Here is a 21,502-nt window from a genome sequence, read left to right as displayed (position 1 = left end):
AAGATGGTGTAAAAAGTGTCCTGAGAGAGCAGCATGGAGCCAAAGCTGATGTTCTGGCATCCCAAAGGAGGCTGGCAGCATCACGTGGGTTCAATCACGGGAGCAGGACGGACGGGATGAGCTGTGCAGCCAACCGGGTGTGCCAAAATTGGGGTGGATCTGGGACTGGGGGTCTGTGGCATCGTAGGCTCCTGGTCAGATGGGGAAAAGGCAGACGGTGAAGGCTCAGGGCCAGCAATAGCTATGTGAGGCCGAATGCTGAATTGCTGGGACTGCTGTGGTTCCATTTAGAGCTGCACGACACGAAGACGGCATGTTTTCTTCCTGCACCAGACTTGTGTTTTATGCAACACCGTTGGGCTTTGCTATTGCAGTGGAGGAACTTCACTAGAGTCACTGGAGGAAAAAAAGAAAGGAGGAAAAAAAAAACCACAACGGAGAAAGGAAAGATTTTGCACAGTTCCCGGTGCTGTGGAGCTACTTTTTTTTCTTCCATTGCTTGCAAACATTGTCATTTTGTATATAAACACAAAATGCCAAAATGTGAGTCAGCTTAATGGCAGTTTGGTTTGCGCATGGAAACAAGCTGATAAATGCTAGAGCTACAGTTGCAGAGGTGATTTATTACCGTTCCAGAGTTTTTCGACATGTTGCTTCATGGCAGGTAGAATACACTCCTATGATCTAACAAAATTTGAGTAGTTGCCTTCCATCAGCAAAGGGGAACCTTTTGCTTTCAGCTGATGGCTAAACAGACTTTTTTTTTAGCCTTTAGCCTTGACATACTTTGGAAAGAGGAAAGAAATGCAGACAATATCCTCTTATGAACAAGAGAGTCAAACTATTTGAAGGTGGGTTTTTTAATAGCTGCTAAATAAGTCTCCCTCGTTGCACAACGCTCTGACCTGATACAACAAAAGATCCCATTCACACAAGAGAGCAGGTTTCAGACTGTCTCAGGAATCTTAATTCCTGAATTTCTAGGCTTTGTTTTTCTCAGGATAAAGAATCACGATGAGCCAAATATAAAGATCTTGATATAATGTCATTTTTTGTAACAAATGCTATAGTTAAAATCCCATTCTGTAAACACTTACACATGCACTTAATTTTACACATGTAAATAATCCCATTCAGGTCAGCAAAACTAACCACATGCATAAAGTTAAGCATGTGTGAAAGTGTCTGCAGGATTGAGGCCAAAGATTGCAAAACAGTTATAATCCTCCATTTTCATTAGTCCTAACTTTCTTGAAAAACTTCTACTGTGGGTTTGAAATACTTCATGTTTTGTTAAGCCAAAGGTGATTTTTCTCCCCAGGAAGTCTAAGCAAAAACTTTCCAGCTGTTTTTAAGTTGTTAGGCTTCAAAATTGCATTTCCCACTGAGTATATTCTGCCTTTTTTAACACACGGCTAGCTTAACACTGAAATCTATAGTGTAAATAAAGTTAATTATTATTCATTTGCTATACACAGTAGCCCTTAAACACTACAGTCAGGCAGATGTGGCTGCATTTGCTAATAAATTGATGCACTTAACTTATTTGGAAAACTTCTTAAACCTTCACTACATTGCAAAGACACTAAATAGAACCTATGCAGCTTACTAAGAAGTTTCTTGAGCTCTGTATCCACTTATTTTCTGTTAAATTTAAGAGTTTTAAGAACTGACCTATTTTGGAATGTAGTGTTTGACAGTGTAAATTTGCTTTCGTTTTGAGAAGGACCCAAAGCAGAAGCACATTCAGCCCAAGATGCCTCACGGCAATTGCATGGGCTTCAGCCTGATGTTGATGCAGTATCTGTAGGGATTGTGAGCATCCTTTATTCATATAAATGGGACGATCATTTTTAAGCCTAATATGTAATTTAAATGCCAGCATTAGAGCAGAATGAAGCTGCATTTCAGGTGCAGCTGGGACGCTGCGCCCCAGCCTGCTGTGTTTCGGAGATGCTCAGCTCGCATGCTCACTCCCTGCAGCTGGAGAGCCCGGCAGTCTGGCTTTCAGGCCACGAATGCACAGCCTGCAATCTCCCTTCCCGCATTTCTGGAGGACTAGTGAGAGCAGAGCCCAGAGGGATTTCTGATTTCTAGGTTAACGCAAGTTATGTTTTCAACAAATCACCATTTTATGAAATCAGCTCATACAGTGGCTGTTGCCAGTCCCTCGCATCCTCCATCACATGAGTCGATCCTAAGCCTTTGGGATGGCCTGATAACAGAGCTAGCCAAAGCAGCGATCCTGCTGGAGCACAGCACGGATGATGTGAGGATCAAGATGATTAAAATACAAGGGCAAGCCTTTCAGCAAGTGCGCTAAGGCCCCACACCGCCACACTGGAAGAAATCCCTGGCTGCAAGGAAAAAGATGCAGAAACAGGTCAGATCTTGGACATTTTATTTTCTTCTGCCATGGCAGAGAGCTGGACAAACATGTAAATCTCTAAATCCCAGGACTGGCTTGTCCTCAAGCCTATTCTGTACAACCAGCTATTTACTGAAGCAGACTAATGAAGTTAGCTGGTGAGCACCCTGAGCAAGGACTCGTAGCCTTTCCTCTAGCGCCTGCCACGACTTGGCACATGTCTTGTGCTTGTTCATACAAGGGACATGTGGAGTTTTTTAGCTCACAGACAGGCTATCCCATGCCAAAAAGCCTCCTGAGCACAGTCGTCTGCCCACTTCCGCAGATGGCTTTACAAGGGAGCAGCAGGTTGCTGAACCCCCACTCTACCCTTGTGTTGTGGTGGGTACAGGCTACGCTGCTGCAGAGGGAAGAGCAAGGCCACATCGCTTCCTAGTAGGATCTGTTCTTATCAGTTTAATGCATTATGTCCTCTGTGTGAAGGGACTCATTTAAAAGACTTTTTGGCACTGGAAATTGTCAAAAACTGTGCGTCAACCTGTTATAACTTTCTAGGATTGGCTCTAGCAAAGGAGCAGAGCTTCAGGCAGAGATCACTTTAAGCTCTCCTCTGTTGAAGAAAAAATTACCTATCCGTCAGTGATGGTAAGTTATTGCTGCCATATGTTGCCTTGTTGGGAAAGTTAAGGCAGCAACAAGCCTCGGTCACTGCCTGGCATTGAGTCATGTTTGGTTAATGAAGGACCCTCCTCTTTTAGAGGAAGGAGATTGGCCATGGGCTGCTTCTCAGACTGGCTGCAGCTAGGAAGATGATTGTGTTTCTGAGGGCACCGTCCACATTTCTTGCTTTAAAGAAGAAGTTTGATGTTATACCAAAGTGATGAACTCTGCCTCCCAGTCTAACCAGTCTTGCGGTATAGACAAGGCAGGAGAGCATGAAAAATCTGGTAAAAATAAACACATGTCAATCCAAGACAAACCAAATCTCAAGCAATGTGGCACTCGCATTCCTCGTGCTGCAACAAAAGAAAGCAAGAGACGCAGATTAAGGACAAATCCCTAATCAGGAGTCTAAATAGTTCAGGCTATGAAATTAGGTGGCCTGTGGCCTTCCTGTTTATGTTATTCTGCTGGCATTTTTCTCACGCGTATGGTCCAGTCGTAGCCATCATCTGCCTGCTTTTTCTTGGAAACAGTCCTTCAGCATGAGAGATTAAGAAACAAAATTGGGGGGCACATTCATAGGCAGCTGTAGATGTCTTTGCCTTGCTGTCTGAGCTCCCTACCAGACGCCTGTGTAGAAGTGGCAAAGATGGAAGTGATGAAATGCATAGCATAATCTACATAAATGTAAATATTTTTTGTTCTATTAACCGGGAAGTTCATGGAAACACAGTTTCCTCCTGGTCCTTCTCTCCTAATGACATTACAGCAGAGAGACTCTTACCTTGAAAATAAAACATGGAAATCTTCATGCTTCGCACAGCTGGGATTTAATAAGATGGGATGTAATAAATGTGTGTTACCTGAAAGTGAACGACTGCGGAAGAGGAACAGAAAGTCTTCACTGCTCTTCCACAGAGCCAAAACTGAGGAAGGAACTGAAATAAGGATGGTAAAAAAGGAGAAATCAGGAGACAGGAAAAAGCCACTTAGCACAATAAATCTGCTTTTCTACGGGATTAACTCAACCCCCACTTTCCTGCCTTATTGCCGGAGCCTTTTCTCTCTCCACGGATGTGTGGCTGTGTCTCCTGAAACCACTACAGTTTTTCACCACAATATGTAACACGCTTCGGTGGTATTCACATAGGACCCCCTAATTACTAGGGGAACTGCCTGGGAAGAGATAGAGGTTGTTATTGCTACATGTTGAAATATCACTTGGAAGAAGATGGAATAACTTTAGAATATTTTCAGCCAGTGCTTTAACTTTGTACCTTCTTCAGGAACATGTTCTCCAGGCCCCTGGGAATTTAATTTTAATAACTGAGCTGTTTTGATGCACAATCTGTTTGTTTGTTTGCACCGAAGAAATACTGTGAGGCAACTCCAGCCTCTGCACGCACTTGTTCCTCGTCTGGTCTTCAGAGCGGTTTTAGGAAACAGTTTACCAAATTACTAGATAAGACGTGGGACTGGTTCAGGCGTGTGGTAACAAGATGGGTCACACCTAGTAACACGGCAGGCAACGTGGTCCGTACCGGTTTTCCTTCAGCAAATAACTCACCCAGTTCGAGGTACCAGTTCGAGGTTAGTTCATGCATGAGTTCAAGCATGAGGGCTTCTGGTTCAGGCTTATTTTGTTTTAGCTTATCAGGTGTGACTATCGGCACTCCCGTTACCCCATTCAAGAAGATTCCCTGTTCTAAGAAGGATGAAGGCCCCATTCCCCAATCCTGATGGGATGCTGCACTGTATCATCTGTCATTCCATCTTTCATTATTCCATATGCTTTTTTTTTTTTTGCCCTCAGCTCACCTTTTTATCAAACATTTGCTGTTTTTTTTCAGTACAACAGACTTGATATTTGTCCTAGGCTGTAAAAGTACACATTTTCTCTTACCTCCATCAAGAGGTATTTAATGTATTTGTCTAGTCCAGAAATAGCAGAACCCAGACGTGGGTGACTTCACATTTTATTTCCATAATATACTGCAGTTGTCAGGGCAGCAACATAAGTAAAAACGACTAGGAGACGAGATAGCAATCTCTGTCAAAGTCCTATGCATTTGTGTTTTGAGCAACATTTTCTTCCTGTCTCGTTCCCTGGAAACAGAGCGGGGTTAGTAACAATCCTGTGTTCGCACACGGTTTTAAACAGAATTGTCTGGAAGGTATTTACTGCTTTTTGCCCTCGAGGTCTATTGATATCCCAGCAAAAATTACACAGACACACAGATTACCAAGCACCCCAAGGATACTATTTGGAAAATGAACCCTGGAATATGTTAACGGGCAACAACTTGCTCCAGAAAGTGCCAGGGGCTGTTTTCAGAAAGAGAGGAAAGGGACCAAGCTCCCAGTTCTTCGCAGCCATGATGCAAAGCCCAATTTACAGCTGGGTCATTGGTCATATTCATTTCACATATCAGCCTTTAAGAGAAGAGGAACATGGGGTTATATTTAAGAAGAATATAAAAGCAGTTATTTTCTGGTGTATTCGTATATTGGCTTTTTTTCTTCCTGAGGCAAGCTAAATGCTTTCATTTGTCTGAGACTATGGTATGCCTCATTTTAATTCTGCAGCTTTTTGCAATTGTTACTAAGTGGAGGATACTAAGCTAATATTGTCAAAATGCTAAAATAATATCTTCTTTTTCTATTTTTTTAAGTAGCCCCAACAATGATCTCTTAACATAGTTTTTTCTTTGTAAATAAAAACTTTAAGCCAGCAAGTATAAAGTGCAGCAGTGACCAGTTTAGAATGAAACAAATTTTAATAAATGCAAATGTAAAATATATCACACAGCAGTAGAATCAAAGTGGATTGTGTTGGGCCACCACAATTTCAATCACAACACTAACATAATAGGGGTCAAATTGCCCTGTATAATGTCCTCTTGTTCCATCAAAGTCTTAATCCTACCACCACATCAATACATTGAAATAACTATTGTTTCCTGTGTTTGAAGGCCTCCTCTGTAGCCCTTTCTGAGCTCGTAGAGCACAAGTGTGTAGAAATCATGTTAAAGACAAACTGAAGATTGAAACAAGACTTTCTCAACCCCTTCCAGTTCACGTTTTAAAATCAGACATCGTTGCTAAATTGCTCAGATCATATCTACTCAGGTTGGAGTAGAGGAGAGAGCATCAGGTCATCCTAGGCAGCAGAGCAGTTACAGCCACCCGGGTGAAATCTCAGATATAGCTCAGAAGAATGGTCTCTTCTATCCTTTCCAGGCAAAAGAGAAAATCACCAAAAATCTGATATTATAGAAGTGGTGTGGGTTTTTTTAATGATTCTGGCACTCATGCCACAGAATAACAGATTTGTGATTGAAATACTGTGTGATATTCTGAGACAAGGAAAGAGAGAGTGAAGCTATTAAGAGATGCATTGCAGTCAGGAACGCTCTGCTCCTCTTCAAATCTAACACTTATCTCATAGACAATAACGGCTGTCGCCATACCCGCTTCCAGCCCAGCAGTACGCAGTGTTGTCTTCCTAGCGCATATCAGACGAGACCAGGGACCAAGTCTCCAAAACGCCACGGCAATTCTCTTGTCCTCAAAGCCCAAAATTTAGAAAGGGCGTGGTACATGCATAGCAAATGTTTTACGAAGTTTTAAGTTGTGTAATTCCCTGAAGCACTCGCTGCTGTATATTACACAGCTCTACAATTCCAAAGCCAGAATTTTCTATGGATTTGCAGCAGGGCTTACTTCAAAACCTGTGCGGCGTACAAAAGACGATTGCATAAACCTGTGCGTAAACTCTCATCCCCACCTCTTTTCATTTGAATAATCCAAAACACCAAATAGAAAATGTGTTGCAATCTGCAACTGGACTGTTGCACAAATCAGAAAACGATAAAGTTAAGTTACACATTGCAATGTTCACACACATTGCACAAATGTCAATTCCTTTAAATCTCTATTGATTCCTCTGCAGTTATGCTGGAAAATCCTGTACCATGCATCACCGTAAGTGAAAACTTGCCTGTAAGATTATATGAATAGTTCAGACAAATGTTCTGAGGGTCCTTTTGCAGTTCCTGTAAAAGAGACTTCGCTTGTCCTTTTGGTTCTTCCCACTGAAACTGCACTATGAAGACAGGTTGTCTAAAAGAGTCAGCTGCGAAAACAGAAAGTCTTTACTTTCTGTTTCTGTATAGAGTTGGCTTCATAGACCTTATTTTGCAGGATCACACAACCTCTGATGTAACACAGGTAAAAGAGAATATGTGCAAGATCTTTAAAAGCAGAGGGGAGCAGACAGCACCGCAGCGCAGGACAGCCTGTGGCATCCAACCCTTCTTTTAGGGGAGATGGAGGTAAAGCTTCCAGAGAAGGTAAAATGCATCGGGACTTTCCCTAAGGCAAAGAGATTTTTTTTCCCCTTAGTTTAGTAATGGTCGGACATCTCATTTGCTCAGCGTTCAAAAAGGGTTGCTGGTATTTTTGTTTGCCACAATTGCCTGCTCTTTATGGAAGGTAAAGCCAGTTCAGAAGACTTTTAACCAAAGCATCTGCAGTAGACATTTGCTTGGACCAGAAGACTGTGAGATTAGCCTACAATATGAATGAAGGGAAGAACTAAGATTATTCTTGGGAAAGGTGGCATGCAACAGGTGTCTGCTTTACAGTCTTGTGAAATTTTATTTTTAAGGGTCTTCTGTTTGTAGTATGCTAAAAATTACTGATGATACATCTGCAAGATCAATTTTGAGCTGAGCAACCTGCAAAGGGAAAAACAGGTCAATTAACACTATCATTATTTTTCTACTTATTGGCCTGACTTGGAGCCATAGAAACTCCTACCACAATTTACATCACATACAGACTATTTTTATATGCCTTTTCACTATCTTCCACCTACTCATGGAAGTCCTGCTGACGACTTTACAACATGACTTCCCACTATTTGACTGCAATGCTTGGTCATTTTCACTGTTTTTAGCTATTTTATGTTGTACTAGAAAGCGGAGTCATGGCATGGCAGTGAGAGCAACTTAACTCTACTTTAGGATTCTTGGATTAACATCTCGGTAGCTGTGCAAAATATTGTTATATCTTTTCCTGTGTCATAATTTTCTTTTAAAAAGACCCATTTGGGAATTATGGAAAGGGGAACTCTAGCCGCAAGCTTTCCATCCATTGCCAAATCAGAGTTGAGCGCTGAGGTTAATCGCAAAACTTTCCGGGGGAGTGTCATTTTTTTAAATCAGCAGTCATTTTACAGGAATCTGGTGCCATCCTTGTAGGAAATAATGTTGCAACATTGTAGCACCAATGTGGCAAACCTCAGTGCAAGATGTTACAGGAGGTGCCTTAAAGAAACCTGAGACAAAAGCCATCTCACTCATTCACACTCATAAACGTTTAGAGGTATGTGTCCAAGTAGTCTATCCAGACAACAGGCACCAAAATGCTTGTACTGGGGGTCTGCCCAGGATCCTTCTCATGACACGAGGGACAAGGGACACCCGTTGTGGGGTCCTCCTCACAAACCTTCCTGGGTTCATCTTAGATAGATGGCCATATACTGATTTTGGGTTTGCCTTTTCGTACCTGTTAGGGGGACAATGATTGTGATTTTTTTTTGTCTCTCCATTGTGTCCCACTCACTAGGCTTTGCTCACTCTTCTCTGTCTTCCTGTCTGGCTGTTTCACGGCTCCCACCCTGCCCTCTGTCTTCTTGTCATCTTATCTTAATGGCTTAGGTCATCGTTTTAGTCGGATCACAGTCTGTCCCTTCGTTAAGGCTGTCCTTTGTTTCCCTGATCTGGATGTCCCAAGATGCTGCAAGGACATGCACTGGGATCTCGATGCTTGGCTAATCTAAGTGCCACCAGAGCCTGCCGTTTGTGCAGTCCTTCTCCTGTTGTTCGTTCCTCAGTGCTTCCACACCCGAACATTTCCATTCACCCTCCACTCCTACCAATCTTAACATTCCTGTTGCAAGTAAGAAAGTGACAGTAAAAAGTAAAATAAAATAAAGAAGAGAACTGGCATCAAAGTTCCTCCCAGCATCAAAGTTCCTCCGCTGAGGAGCTGTAGTTATAAAAACATATTAGATGTGGCTGTATTTGCAGGCAACAGCGTTACTTCCCTTGCTCGGAAATGGAGCAAGTTTCTATTTCAGTCTTTGCTGACTCAAGGGTGAGGTGCCCAAGCTGATTCAGCAGCTTGGCAAGTCAGGAGAACTTCTCATTATGAATGGAATAAGCAATAAATTTTAAAGTTTGTCTTCATCTTCCAGAAATGTATATTTGTGCGAAATCACCTCCTGGTGGCAGACATTTTGCCAAAAAAGTGGCATTATCTGCATTGCTTTCAGTTTAGGAGGCCACTTGAATGAGGCAACCATAAAGCCGGCAAGTAAAATCCTGGTCCTGTAGGAGCCACTCAGGTGGGCAAGGTTTTATCCTCCCTCTTGAGGCACAAGTCACATAAAAAGATCTTCTATTGCTTTACTTGCTTATTTCATCTGTGCCTCTCACTTGGGACACAAAATTGTGTCAGGAATATGAACTGAATCTGAAAATTTTAATTTGAACCACAATTTCAGAAGGATGAAACTGCAGAATGCAATTAAAAAATCCCAGCCACCTTGAGAAAATAAGAAGAACACACCACTCACTCAGCTTCCTTCGCTTCATATGGAAAAGATGCCAAAGGTAATCCTTGGGCTCTTCTTTTACATAAATGTGAAATAAATACCATGAAATACATATCATCATTTCTCTGAATTTAAAACGCATGGAGGAGTAATGGTCTTCCAAAATATTTTCTAATGTTTATGTGTTAGTTTGAGAACGGAAGTCAGAGAAGTTATTTTCATAATGAAAACATGAGTTCTTTTACTTGGAGATTATCCGGATTCAGCCCAAAGCTCAGGACAAACGCCAGGCCAGCTGGCAAGCATGCAGAAGCAGAAGTTTGTCAGAAAGCGAGATCCTGCTGCCTATCAAAGTAAGGAAGTAGGGAACGGGGCATTTGCAGTGTCTCCCTTAAATCTTGCTGCCTCTGGATGTATAAACAGGTTTTTCATGTATTTTCCTCCAACATTTATGCTGTATCCAGAGCCAGACAGGATGAACGCTCTCCATCTGTGACATCTATGCCACTTTTTTCTTTCAGGTTGTAAGTTTTGCTTAGTCGACATACAATAAAAGCCATAAACTTCTAAATAGCATTCCTTCTCCCCAGCTACACCGAATAACCAGGCATTAGAATATTTCTCTGCTATTCTAGCCAGCAGTTCCTGTCTTATATTCTTTAAATGGACCAAGTTCTGCCTCATGAAGGCAGCCTGCAAAGTCTAAAAAAGGATCATGTGGGTTGCCGCACTTTCAGAAACCCCCCACTAAATGGTTTCATGCTTCTCCATCAGAAAACTGGTGAAGGGCAATATTATGAATGTCAAACAAAAGCTAATCGGAAGAGCGGAGAAAGCTGTGCCTCCAAAAAGGCAAATCCAATTCTATAGACTAAATATTTAGCAGCGTAATTTAAAATAAATGTGCAAGTGGAATATGCGTTTGCCTTAGCTATTGCACTGTAAAGTATTTCCTCCGAGGCAGGCTCTGAGAAAGGAAACCAGTCGCAGTGTGTTTTGGAAGGGCAGCCGGGATTCATTACAGAACTACCAGACACTGAAATTCATACCGGACTCAAAATCAATACTGAGCTTCTAGCTGTATCAAGATGTGCTAACTTCGGTTGCCAAGAAGAGGCTTCTTCCGTAAAGGATGCTACAGACTAGGACACTGGTTTAGAGGGATGCACTAACTGTATTATATTCCACAGCATTAAAGTCCTCCTGGAAACAAAACAGAAAACCGAGGGGAAAATAACAGATATGACTTTGAACCACTCTTTGCCCTTTAAGACAAATTTTACCCAAATACTTGAAATAAGTAATAAGCACCATTGGCATTTCTTGATTCCTGCTTACATATATTTAAGCTGCTGCTGAAATTCAACAGGGAAAAATTTTCATGATAAAAGCGGAGTGAAAAATGACATAAGAACTGATCTTGAAACGCAGGTTTTTGGGGTGCAGCACCAGCTTTCTCTCAGGCAGTACAGAGCTAGCAAACACAGGCTCTCAGGTCTCCCCCTCTGCATACGTAGTGTACGTTGCCATTATAAATAGAATTTGATAACAACAAAAGAAGCTGGGGAATGGCCGGGCTGGTGAGCAGCCACGGCGCGGCACTTCACAGTAATGCAGTTGTTAGCAGCTCTGCTTTCACGTTATGAACCCCAGACAGGTTTGGTTTGGGGAGGTGGTAGCACTAACTTACTGCCCTGTTTCACCCAGAAGATCGCAAGGAGGAGCACAGCGGGAGACGGCAGGCAGTGAGCCTGCCGGGAGCTCCCTCAGGGGAGAAAGGATCCTGAACAGGCTAAAAGCTGGGATCCGAAGCTTGCCAAATTAGGGTTTTGGCAAGTCAGATGCCTCCTCCAGCTTCATTTCAGTGTCTGTCAAAGCAGTAGGCTAAAGCCAGGAAAGAGGAGCCCGCTTCATTATTGGAGATCAAAAGCAGTCTCTGACTCGTAGCTAGACAAAATTTGGAGTCATGTGGGTTACTCCAGCGAAAACTTGTGATGCAGTCAGTAACTTTGGTGATGCAGTCAGTAGCTTTGATGTGATCCTGCTTCTTCTAACACACAAAGTCCTGCTTTATTGAGCACGGGGGGAACAAGACACATTTTTGTTGCTTCCCAGCCGGTCCGAGCACTGCTTCTGCTCATCCTCCCTCTCCCGCACCCACGTGCCAACAGCAACTGCAGGCATGAACCGCTTCTCCCGCGATGGCGTGAACGCGCGCACGCAGGGGAGCTCTGCGCGCGCACACACGTGCCCGAGCCGCCTCCTCCTGCTCGTTCATTTACTGCTAAACACGCACAGCCCAAAGCTTGGCGGCCTCCCTCCGGTTTTGGTCTGAAGGAAGGTATGCTCCTGCAGCTGCGTTTTCGAAATTCTTCAAAATCGAATTGATGCCTACCCAAGCAGGTTTCAGTAATAAAGTCAAGGGGCCTCATCTTTTGCTACATACTAGATAACCCACGTTTTATTTATTTCCTGCCTATCCGTTATGCTTGAATTTCAGTACTGCTTACACCTCAAAGTTCAAATCACCCTGTCTCTGCAACAGCATAACTCTTACAGGCTTATACAATAATGTTAAAAAATCAGGCATTCCTATTCCATTTATCTGCTTTTCCACAAAGGCAGGGAAGAAGTTAAGTAGTTTCACCTTAATTCTATGCCTCTGAGGTAAAAAGCATTTTGCCCTTTTCCAATCAGTCTCTACAATATCTTTGAAGGTGTTGGCCTCTAGCTTAAATAAATTCATCTTCCTCTCTGAAGCAAAAAACGCCTCTTGAAGCACATATATCTGAATCAATAAAAAGGCTGCAAAGAAGTCTTGGTAAATTTATCAATTAATAGGCCAGCCCCGGAGGCCCTCCTGCCTTTCTGCACGGTCAGCTAAGGGAGCGCTTTCTTCCTGACAAGCAGCACTCCCAATAAAATATTGATCAGCTGAGCTATTAGTTGAAATCAGAGAGACAGTTACGTTACAGCAAAGCCAAAGAAATTGTTATTATTGATTGGACTTCTTTTATTACAGATTATTTTGGTCTCTAGGGACTTCAGAAAATGCGATTTTTTACCCAAACTCCCCCCCCCCCCAGCTTTACAGCCCGTTATCGCACAGTGACCAATAACATTACAAAGGAAATAGAGAAAAAATACAAGCTTTGGTTTCAATATCTGTGTGGTAATATGTTTTTTATTAGCATTTAAAAAACAAGGGCATTTTCCTGAATGATGTCCTCTTAAGAAGACAAGGGACTTGGCGTTGGGCTAAGAAGGTTCTCTGAACGGAGGCAGACAGCTGGGAAAGACTAGCTTGGAGAAAGGTAAGTGGGATTCAGGCAGCGAGACGCACCAGTGGGGCCTGGGCTAGGAAAGGGAGCAGGAAGGGAAAAAAGAGGGGAACAAGCCACAGAAAGTATGGCGAGGCAGAAGGAAACCTTGTGAAAGAGGGAAAGATAGGAGCCGCCTGGGAGGAAGAGATAATAAAATTCAGGGAACGGCACGTGAGAGCGCGTCGGTTATAAACAAGTGAAGACAGGGAAAGGAGAGGGGGAAAAAAGTGTCCGGCTTTCCAGAGGACTCGGTGAGGATGTGGAAAGGTTAAATTGTTTGTCGGGCCGCATTTTGTTTGCGCATGGCAAATATAAGCATTGCCAAGGGTGGCATTTCTCTTTTCTCCTCTTCGGGCAAACGGGGCTTCACAAGCCGCCGCGGCGCGGCAGGGAGCGGGTGGGCGCGGGCACCCACGCCGCGGCCCACGCGCGTAAGGCGGCGCGCTCGCGGCAGCGCCAGCACCGGGGGGGCCGCGCGGCCGCGGAGGGCCGGGCCCAGGGGTCTCCAACGGCCGCAACGGCCGCCGCCTCGCGCCGCGCGCGCGGCCCCAACGGCTCCAACGGCCGCCGCCTCGCGCCGCGCCCGAGGGCAGGGAGGGGGGAGGGAGGGCGGCCGCGCGGGGGCCGCCGGCTCCCCGGCCGGGGGCGGGCTCGCTCCCGCCCCTCAGCCCCGCGCTGCATTGGCCGGCGCGAGCGGGGGGTGGGAGCGGCGGGGGCGGAGGCGCGCTCCCGCCCGGCGCGCTCCCGCCGGCGCGCGAGCCCGGGGCTTCCAGTGACAGCCGGCGGCGGAAGGTGGTGGCGGCGGCCCGCGCCCCGGCCCGCCGCGCCTGAGCGAGCGCCCCCGCCTGCCCTCCCTCCCTCCCACTCGCTCACACGCCGCGGCGCGCAGGCGGGCGGCAGCGGGCGCCGGCCCCCGCCAGGGCACGGAGCTCCCCGCGGCGCCTCCCCGCCGGCAGGGGTGACTGAGGCAGCGCCGGGCCCCGCGGCGGGCGACGAGCAGGCACCTGGCCGCGGCGGAGCGGAGCGGGGGCGGCTGGGGCTGAGGGGGCGCTCGCCGGCTCCGCGGCCCGCCCGCCGCCGCCGCCTCCCCCGGCCGCTGCCCGCGGCGCCGGACGGGGCGCCAGGAAAGCGCGGCGCGGCTGCGGGGTCCAAGGCCCCGTCGGCGGGGAGCGGCGGGGCAGCCGCCGCCAGCTGCTCGGGGCCGCGCAGGCCGCCGGGGGGCGACCGCCGCTGCCGGGGCGCCCGGGGCTCGGCGCGGGCCGGGGCCGGGGCCGGGGCCGGGACCGGGACCGGAGCCGGGGGGGGGGCGCTGCCCGCCGGGCGCCCGGGAGGCGCGGCGCTTCCTCCCCGCAGTGAGCCGCAGCCGCCATGGAGGAGCGGAGCCCCCCCGGCGGGGGCCGCCTGTCCCCCCCGCGGCGCTGAGCGGCCGCCGCCGCCTCGGCGGGGCTGCGCGGAGCCGGGCCGCCGGCTAGCAGCGGGCGGCGGCGCCCGGCCCTGCGCGCCCCCCGGCCGACGCGGCTATGCGGGGCTGCCCGCGCCCCGGCGCCGCCTCTGCCCTGCCCGGCTCGGAAGGTGCGCGGCGGAGCGCGCCAGGCCTGCCCCGCCGGGCCCCCGCGCCCCCGGGCGCCGCCGGAGCCCGCTGAGAGCGCCGCCGCCGCCAGGGTCGCTCCCCGAGCCCGAGCGAGCCAACTCCTCAAAAGCTCCTAAGGAGGAATTGACAACATGGCTTCCCCACCGCACCAGCAGCTGCTGCATCACCACAGCACCGAGGTGAGCTGCGACTCCAGCGGAGACAGCAACAGCGTGACGGTGAAAATCAACCCCAAGCAGCACCACGGCTGCTCCTCGGCCAAGCACTGCAAGTACAGCATCTCGTCCAGCTGCAGCTCGGGCGAGTCGGGGGGCACCCGGCGGGCAGCCGGAGGGGGCGGCGGCGGCGGCCTGCGCCGGCAGAAGAAGCTGCCGCAGCTCTTCGAGAGGGCCTCCTCCAAATGGTGGAACCCCAAGTTCGACTCCAACAACCTGGAAGAGGCTTGTATGGAGCGGTGCTTCCCGCAGACCCAGCGCAGGTTTCGCTATGCCCTCTTCTACATCGGCGCGGCCTGTCTGCTCTGGGGTATCTACTTTGGCATACACATGAAAGAGAAACTGATTGTTTTCATGGTGCCAGCTCTGTGCTTCCTCTTGGTATGTGTAGTGTTTTTTATGTTCACCTTCACCAAGACTTACGCCCGCCATTATGTGTGGACTTCACTGACGCTCACCCTCCTGGTTTTTGCTTTGACTCTCGCTCCGCAGTTCCAGGTTCTGACACCTATCTCAGGAAGTGGTGACATGTCCAACCAGACTCCCCCAGCAAATCCCACAGACACTTGCCTTTCTCAAGTAGGCAGTTTTTCTATGTGTATTGAAGTGCTCTTGTTGCTTTACACAGTGATGCACTTGCCCTTGTATTTAAGCTTGTTTCTGGGACTCTCTTACTCAGTCCTCTTCGAGACCTTTGGGTATCACTTCCGTGATGAAAACTGTTTTACGCCTCTTGGAGCCAGTGCAGTTTACTGGGAATTGTTGAGCAAAGCCTTCCTTCACATCTGCATCCATGCGATCGGTATTCATCTATTTATCATGTCCGAAGTCAGATCAAGAAGCACATTCCTGAAAGTGGGGCAATCAATCATGCATGGAAAAGACTTGGAAGTGGAAAAAGCCCTGAAAGAGAGGATGATTCACTCAGTTATGCCAAGAATAATAGCTGATGACTTAATGAAACAGGGGGATGATGAAAGTGAAAACTCTGTCAAACGTCACTCCACCTCAAGCCCCAAAAACAGGAAGAAGAAGCCCTCCATACAGAAAACCCCCATAATATTCCGTCCTTTTAAAATGCAGCAGATAGAACAAGTGAGCATTTTGTTTGCGGATATTGTTGGCTTCACTAAAATGAGTGCAAATAAATCTGCCCATGCTCTGGTGGGACTTCTGAACGATCTGTTTGGCCGTTTCGACCGGCTGTGCGAGGACACTAAATGTGAGAAGATAAGCACTTTGGGAGACTGTTACTACTGCGTAGCTGGTTGTCCAGAGCCTCGGGCGGATCATGCTTACTGCTGCATCGAGATGGGCTTAGGTATGATTAAAGCTATTGAGCAATTTTGCCAAGAGAAAAAAGAAATGGTGAACATGAGAGTCGGTGTTCATACTGGGACAGTCCTGTGTGGCATTTTGGGAATGAGGAGATTCAAGTTTGATGTGTGGTCCAATGATGTCAATTTGGCCAATCTAATGGAACAGCTGGGGGTGGCTGGAAAAGTCCATATTTCAGAAGCTACTGCAAAATATTTGGATGACCGTTACGAAATGGAGGATGGAAAGGTGATTGAACGAGTTGGTCAGAGTGTGGTAGCTGATCAGTTAAAAGGTATGTGTTTTTATTTTGTGCTGGTTCTTTCTTTTTTATTTAATATATTTTTCCCTAGTGCATGTCTTCTGCCTGTTGACTTCTGCAAATTGAATGTGTCTTAGGTTTATCACTATGTGCTAGTGATCAGAAACTTCGTGGGGATTATAGGCTGAAAGCTGCCATGGAGAGATAAGTGTGAAAGATCTTCTGGGGTCTTCAGAATGTACACTGACTTCAAAACTCCTTAAAATTGCTTGTGAGAGTATCGTGTAGTAGGGAGGAGAAGGTTAATGTGTTTGCTGTCTCCAAAAGAGTTTTGTTTTACTGTAGTGTGTCATCTTTTAATTCAGTAAGTAAACTTGTTAATTGACTTCATGTGCCATACATAGAGCATATGTGTTTTGCAAAATTATGTATATCTGTGAAAAGTTTTTGGCACTGAAAGAGTTGATACTGAGAAGGCTTTTGGGGAAAAATGACAGCTGGATTCACAGAAAGAAATGAGCACTGTATATTTGGCAGTTTGATAGCAAGTTGTTACAGTTAGAAGTTAGGCTGGAAAAAGTTACTCAGGTGGTTCACTGAGCTAGCAGATGTTCTTATTCCTGCAGTTTTAACGGTTTGGGGATGAAACTGCAAATTTGCAATTTGGAAAAGAAAATAAAGGATCATTTGATTCCCTTTATGGCTTGGATAGAGGTCCAATTTTCATTCTTCTGTGGAGTATTCATTTTGAAATGAAACCCTTGATTGCTTTCCAGTAGAGATAGCGATACTTCAGAAGTACATTCAGGAGGATTGTATGTGTTGAGGGTTTAACTGCCTGTCTCTGTAGGCATATAAAACTGCATGCAGACATCAGAAAAACTGTCTGTTTCTTTAGTGCTGTGCATTTGTCTCACAGAGGTTTATTTGTTCTGCAGTGGCTATAGTCCAAAGCGGGGAACAGACAAATGAAAATCAGAGGGGATTGTGTTACAACCCCTTTTTATGTTACATGAGTTCGTTTATTCATTTGGTTTATATACGTACGCATTTTTGTACAGAAAGTGTGGAAAACAGAGTGGAAGAAATTGAAGGAGCCATAGGACGGCACTGCGATGGGGGAAGAGAGATTTGTTGCGATAAATGTAAGAATCGAGGACAGAGTGGTTGTAGAAAGGTCAGTGAGTAAGGACAGGAGGGGAGAGTGTTGCAAAACAGTGGAAGGGTAGAAGTGGTGATGGCAGTCTGCTTGCCTGTGGCAGGAGCTTAGTTTGATGTGTCACTGATATTTATTTTCGGTGAACTGTCTGTCCATATGTACAAGGCAACAGGGATGAAATGAGAGGCTTATGGGGAGGAAAATAGCAATAATTACATAGATAGCTGGAAGCCATAGAACTGAAGCAGATGTGTCCCTGGACTTCAGCTTTCTTTTTAACTTTTAAAAATACAAATTAAGTTGATTTATTTGAAAATTGCTGATATTGATGTCTTTTAGATGAAGTATACTTTCAAAGAAAAAAAATCAGATGTAAAAATGGCCCGTTATTCTGAATGGAATCTTGTCTTTTTCGTAAAAATAAATTGAATACGTTGTAGAGAGACAACCCTGTGATGTTTAAGCTCTCACTGTTCATCTTCCATCTAACTTTGTTGCTAGACGCAGTGTGAAGGCCATGTTGTAGCAACAGATTAAGATTAAGTATTTTTGTTAGGTTTATAGCTCTCCTCAATATCATTAATCACCAAGTGACATTAACCTACTTGTGGAGACTGGTGGTACTGCTCTTAACGTTTACTTATTTATTTATTTATTTGGATTTTCCAGGAGACCACGAGAGCATTGTATAGAACAACTTTTCTCTGTCCCAGGAGTGTTTCTTCATGGTTTTTCTCAGAATTCTGTTCTGTCTTATGTTTACTGCGGGAAGACATAGGTTGCCATCTCTTCAATAGGCTGATGACACTTAGGTTCAGGTTTTGCAGCTTTCAGTGCCTTTCGCAGGTCTCGCTGTAGCCAGGATATTGCAGGTGAACAAACTAAAATGCAAGCTGGATAAGACCAGAGCATGCTTCGTTTGCAGATTGACATTACAGTGGTTTCTTCTTACCTTGAAATCTAGCTCTGAAGGTAACTGGAAAAGCTGGTAAGAATTACTTTAACAAGGAATATGGGTTGATTGTTGTTTTTTCCCCCCATCTGTGTTTTGTGGTGGAGCTGTAATTAGCTTGCATCCTCTTACCGGTATGGTATATAATTGTAGAAATGAAAATCTCCATGGATGTGTGCTGTCAAACCAAGCAGAACTATGCCACACCTTTATACGCAGGGACGTCGAATGTGTAGCCCCTTTCCCTCGTGATAGCTCTGCCCGGACCACCCATGATGCGTGCCGTGTGTAACAGTTACCCATTTCTTCCCGTTTCCTCAATACTTTCCTTACACAGACAAATTACTGGGCCGATAGGTACAAAATAGTGACAAGGCAATGATACAGGCTATATAACAGCAGCAGCGCAGGATAGCAGAGGCTGGATTTTAAAACGTGCTGCAGGGCGGGTTTTGTTACGGAGCAGCTCCGAGATTTCTGTAGCGACCTGAGATTTCCCCTCTTAGCTGGGCTCTGCCTAGCGCCCGCGCGGTTCGTGAACGGAGGCGCTGTTAGGAAGCTCGCCCCACCACGCGCCTTGTGCCTCCCTGAAAATTAGTTGGTAGCAGCGATAGAGAAGAGGAAGTTTCTGGTGGTTCTTTAATTATGTGATGCTAGTAGTCTTTTCAAGTATTGAAGTGCTACCGAGATAACAGCCGTGAGCTTTATTTCCCCACCAATACTTTACTTCTCAGCTCCCTTTCAACCTTTGGTATCTTAATGATATCCTATTTTTTATGTTGTATGTCTAACACATTATCTCTTAATTGTCTGAGCTGCCACAGTAGTCATAATTATCTTTCTAAGGCTAAGTCAACATTAGCAAGTGATCTGTCCTTGTTTTCTGGAAGGCACAAGGCATAACTGTAAAAATTCTTCTTTCCCCGTGCCATTTTGTAGTTCTCTGACATCTTTAGAATGGAAAAATCCTTTCTTCCTTCTTTGATTGCCAAATGATACGATGCTTCCCTTGGCGCCTTATTGCCAGAATGAGGGCTCAGGTATTTTCCCACGTGTGGTTCTGACATAAATAGATGATATTTAAAACGAATTGACAAGCAAAGAGAGCCACTGGTGACATTATAATATTTTTGCCTATTTCGGACCGCTGTTTGTTTAGGGTCGCGTTATGCCTTCCCTTTTGCCAGCAACTGCGATCCTCTTGGTTGCGAGGGGAGCACGGGGGAGCAATGTCCTAATGATTTTTGAGGCTGACATGTAAAGTGTAGAGCTCAGTTCAAGTTTATCTTCCATAATAAGTTTTTCACAGAATTTTAGACAACTCACTTTTTCTGTTTTCTTACTTGCTGAGTTTCCTAGGAAATAAATGTGTTAAAGACTGTGAGATGCTGAGCAAAGACTGTGAGATGCTGACAGTCGCATAATACCTGAGATTCTGGCAGAAATGTCTCTCTTCTGGACCCTGTAGAACCCGAGAGCTCTCTCCTTTTCAGGGTATGAAAAAGTTCTGCTTGAGGAAATATTTTTGTTTTTCTCTGCTCCTCTTGGTTGTTTGCATTTCTCTTTCTTGTTACTCATGATGTCACGATATTGCTATTTACCCACCAGCCAGAAAATCTTCCAGAAATATCAGGGTCACTGACATCTTTTTTGAATGCTCAAAATATATAAGCTTGTTGGGACAAGAAGGCTTTCTCTGTGTTTATGGAGCCCAGCACAATGGGGCTATGATTTCATTTGGGGCATCCGTATATATGCTGTTACTCTAATAATAGTATTTATTATTTGAGTTCTTGTAATAAAAATAAAAAAAATTCCCAACCACTCTGCAGCAAGATACCTTTCGGTTCAGTTTGTCTCAAACAATGGATTTATAACTGAAGTTCTTTTAGAAACATTTTGTATGTGATTGCTCTTTGCTTCATCATGGAAAAAACATAAATGGATTTTGTGTCACTCTGTCACCTGGCTAGTAAGATTGAATCATTCGGGGTTTCACGATTAAGGTCAACTTTCACAGTGCTCAGTGCATGAAAATGCACCAGTTCACAGATGGCAAGCGGCAGCAGGTAGTGATAAAGCATAGCAAAGATCAGTAGCTTAATTAATTACCTGTCACTCTTCTCCATGTTTCTTTTAAGGATTTCTCATAAGCCTGGTTTATCTGCCTTTCTTTAAAGCAATTTTTAATAAAGTAAATTAGTTCTGCAAATCACAGCTTCACTTGATATTGAAACCTTTTCTTCCAGTTCAGTAACGCTATTATTTCTCCATAAATAGCCTAGGTTTTTACATGGTGGCAACCTCTGAGTGACAGGATGATTTTCTCTTGGCAAACCATGGACTACAGCTCTGCCTGGTGCCTCGATAGTCTACTTCTTTCTCAGGTTTAACTTACAGGGAACATATTGCTGGTGTTCCTGAAAGAAAAGTCTCCGATAGAGTTATGAAAAGAGAAGTCTTTGAGTTTTTCTTCCCTGCTTCCCCTCTGCTGCAGAAGCGGGGACGGGGGGACCGTGTTTACATCCTGACGGTGGGGAGGTTTTCCTCGTCCTCTCCATCTTTCTGTCCTGCACGTAGAGAACCTGTAGCTGTCATGTGCTTCTCAAAGTTCGTAGAGAGGTGAAAATAAGATGAAAATTTTCCTTAGCTTTTTGAGCCCTGCCTGCTGGGCCCGCTGTAAATCTAGAAGGCTTGCGCTTATGCCAACGGGCCGGCTCTGCGGAGAGGTCTGCACAGATTCATCGTTAGCGTGCGACGTGGCTAATAGCCGCTTCGGCCTCTAGCTGGCGACGATTTGGGGGGCAGGAGATTAGGGCGCTTGTTTGTTTTGTTCCTTCCATCCGCTGTGCAGTTCTTCCTGTTCAGCATCTAGTTTCATTGGGGTCCATTAATGCAAATCTTCCGATAGAGCCTTTTTATCTGTATTAACCTCATCTGTGACAGTAATGGTAACTTTGGATTTCATGTTTCCTGATACTAATCCGAAGGTCGGGTGGTAACTGATATATCAAACAAATGTCACTTATT

At 45.6% G+C, this 21,502-nt stretch overlaps 1 protein-coding gene across 4 annotated transcripts in view; it reads left to right on the top strand.

Annotated features, from left to right (window-relative positions):
- Nucleotides 1-14,593: 14,593 nt before the first annotated feature.
- ADCY9 (adenylate cyclase 9) overlaps nucleotides 14,594-21,502 on the top strand; it is a 97,498-nt gene continuing 90,589 nt past the window's right edge. For 3 of the 4 annotated variants that reach the window (XM_067306140.1, XM_067306139.1, XM_067306138.1), the window contains exon 1: nucleotides 14,594-16,394. In XM_067306140.1, coding sequence (XP_067162241.1) covers nucleotides 14,699-16,394 — 1,696 coding nt within the window. In that variant the 5' untranslated portion in view covers nucleotides 14,594-14,698. The remainder of the gene's footprint in view (nucleotides 16,395-21,502) is intronic. The other variant, XM_067306141.1, reaches the window with a different exon arrangement.

The sequence above is a fragment of the Apteryx mantelli genome, chromosome 16 (genome assembly GCF_036417845.1).
Source record: "Apteryx mantelli isolate bAptMan1 chromosome 16, bAptMan1.hap1, whole genome shotgun sequence".
NCBI lineage: Eukaryota > Metazoa > Chordata > Aves > Apterygiformes > Apterygidae > Apteryx > Apteryx mantelli.
This window is presented reverse-complemented; position numbering and strand designations above follow the sequence as displayed.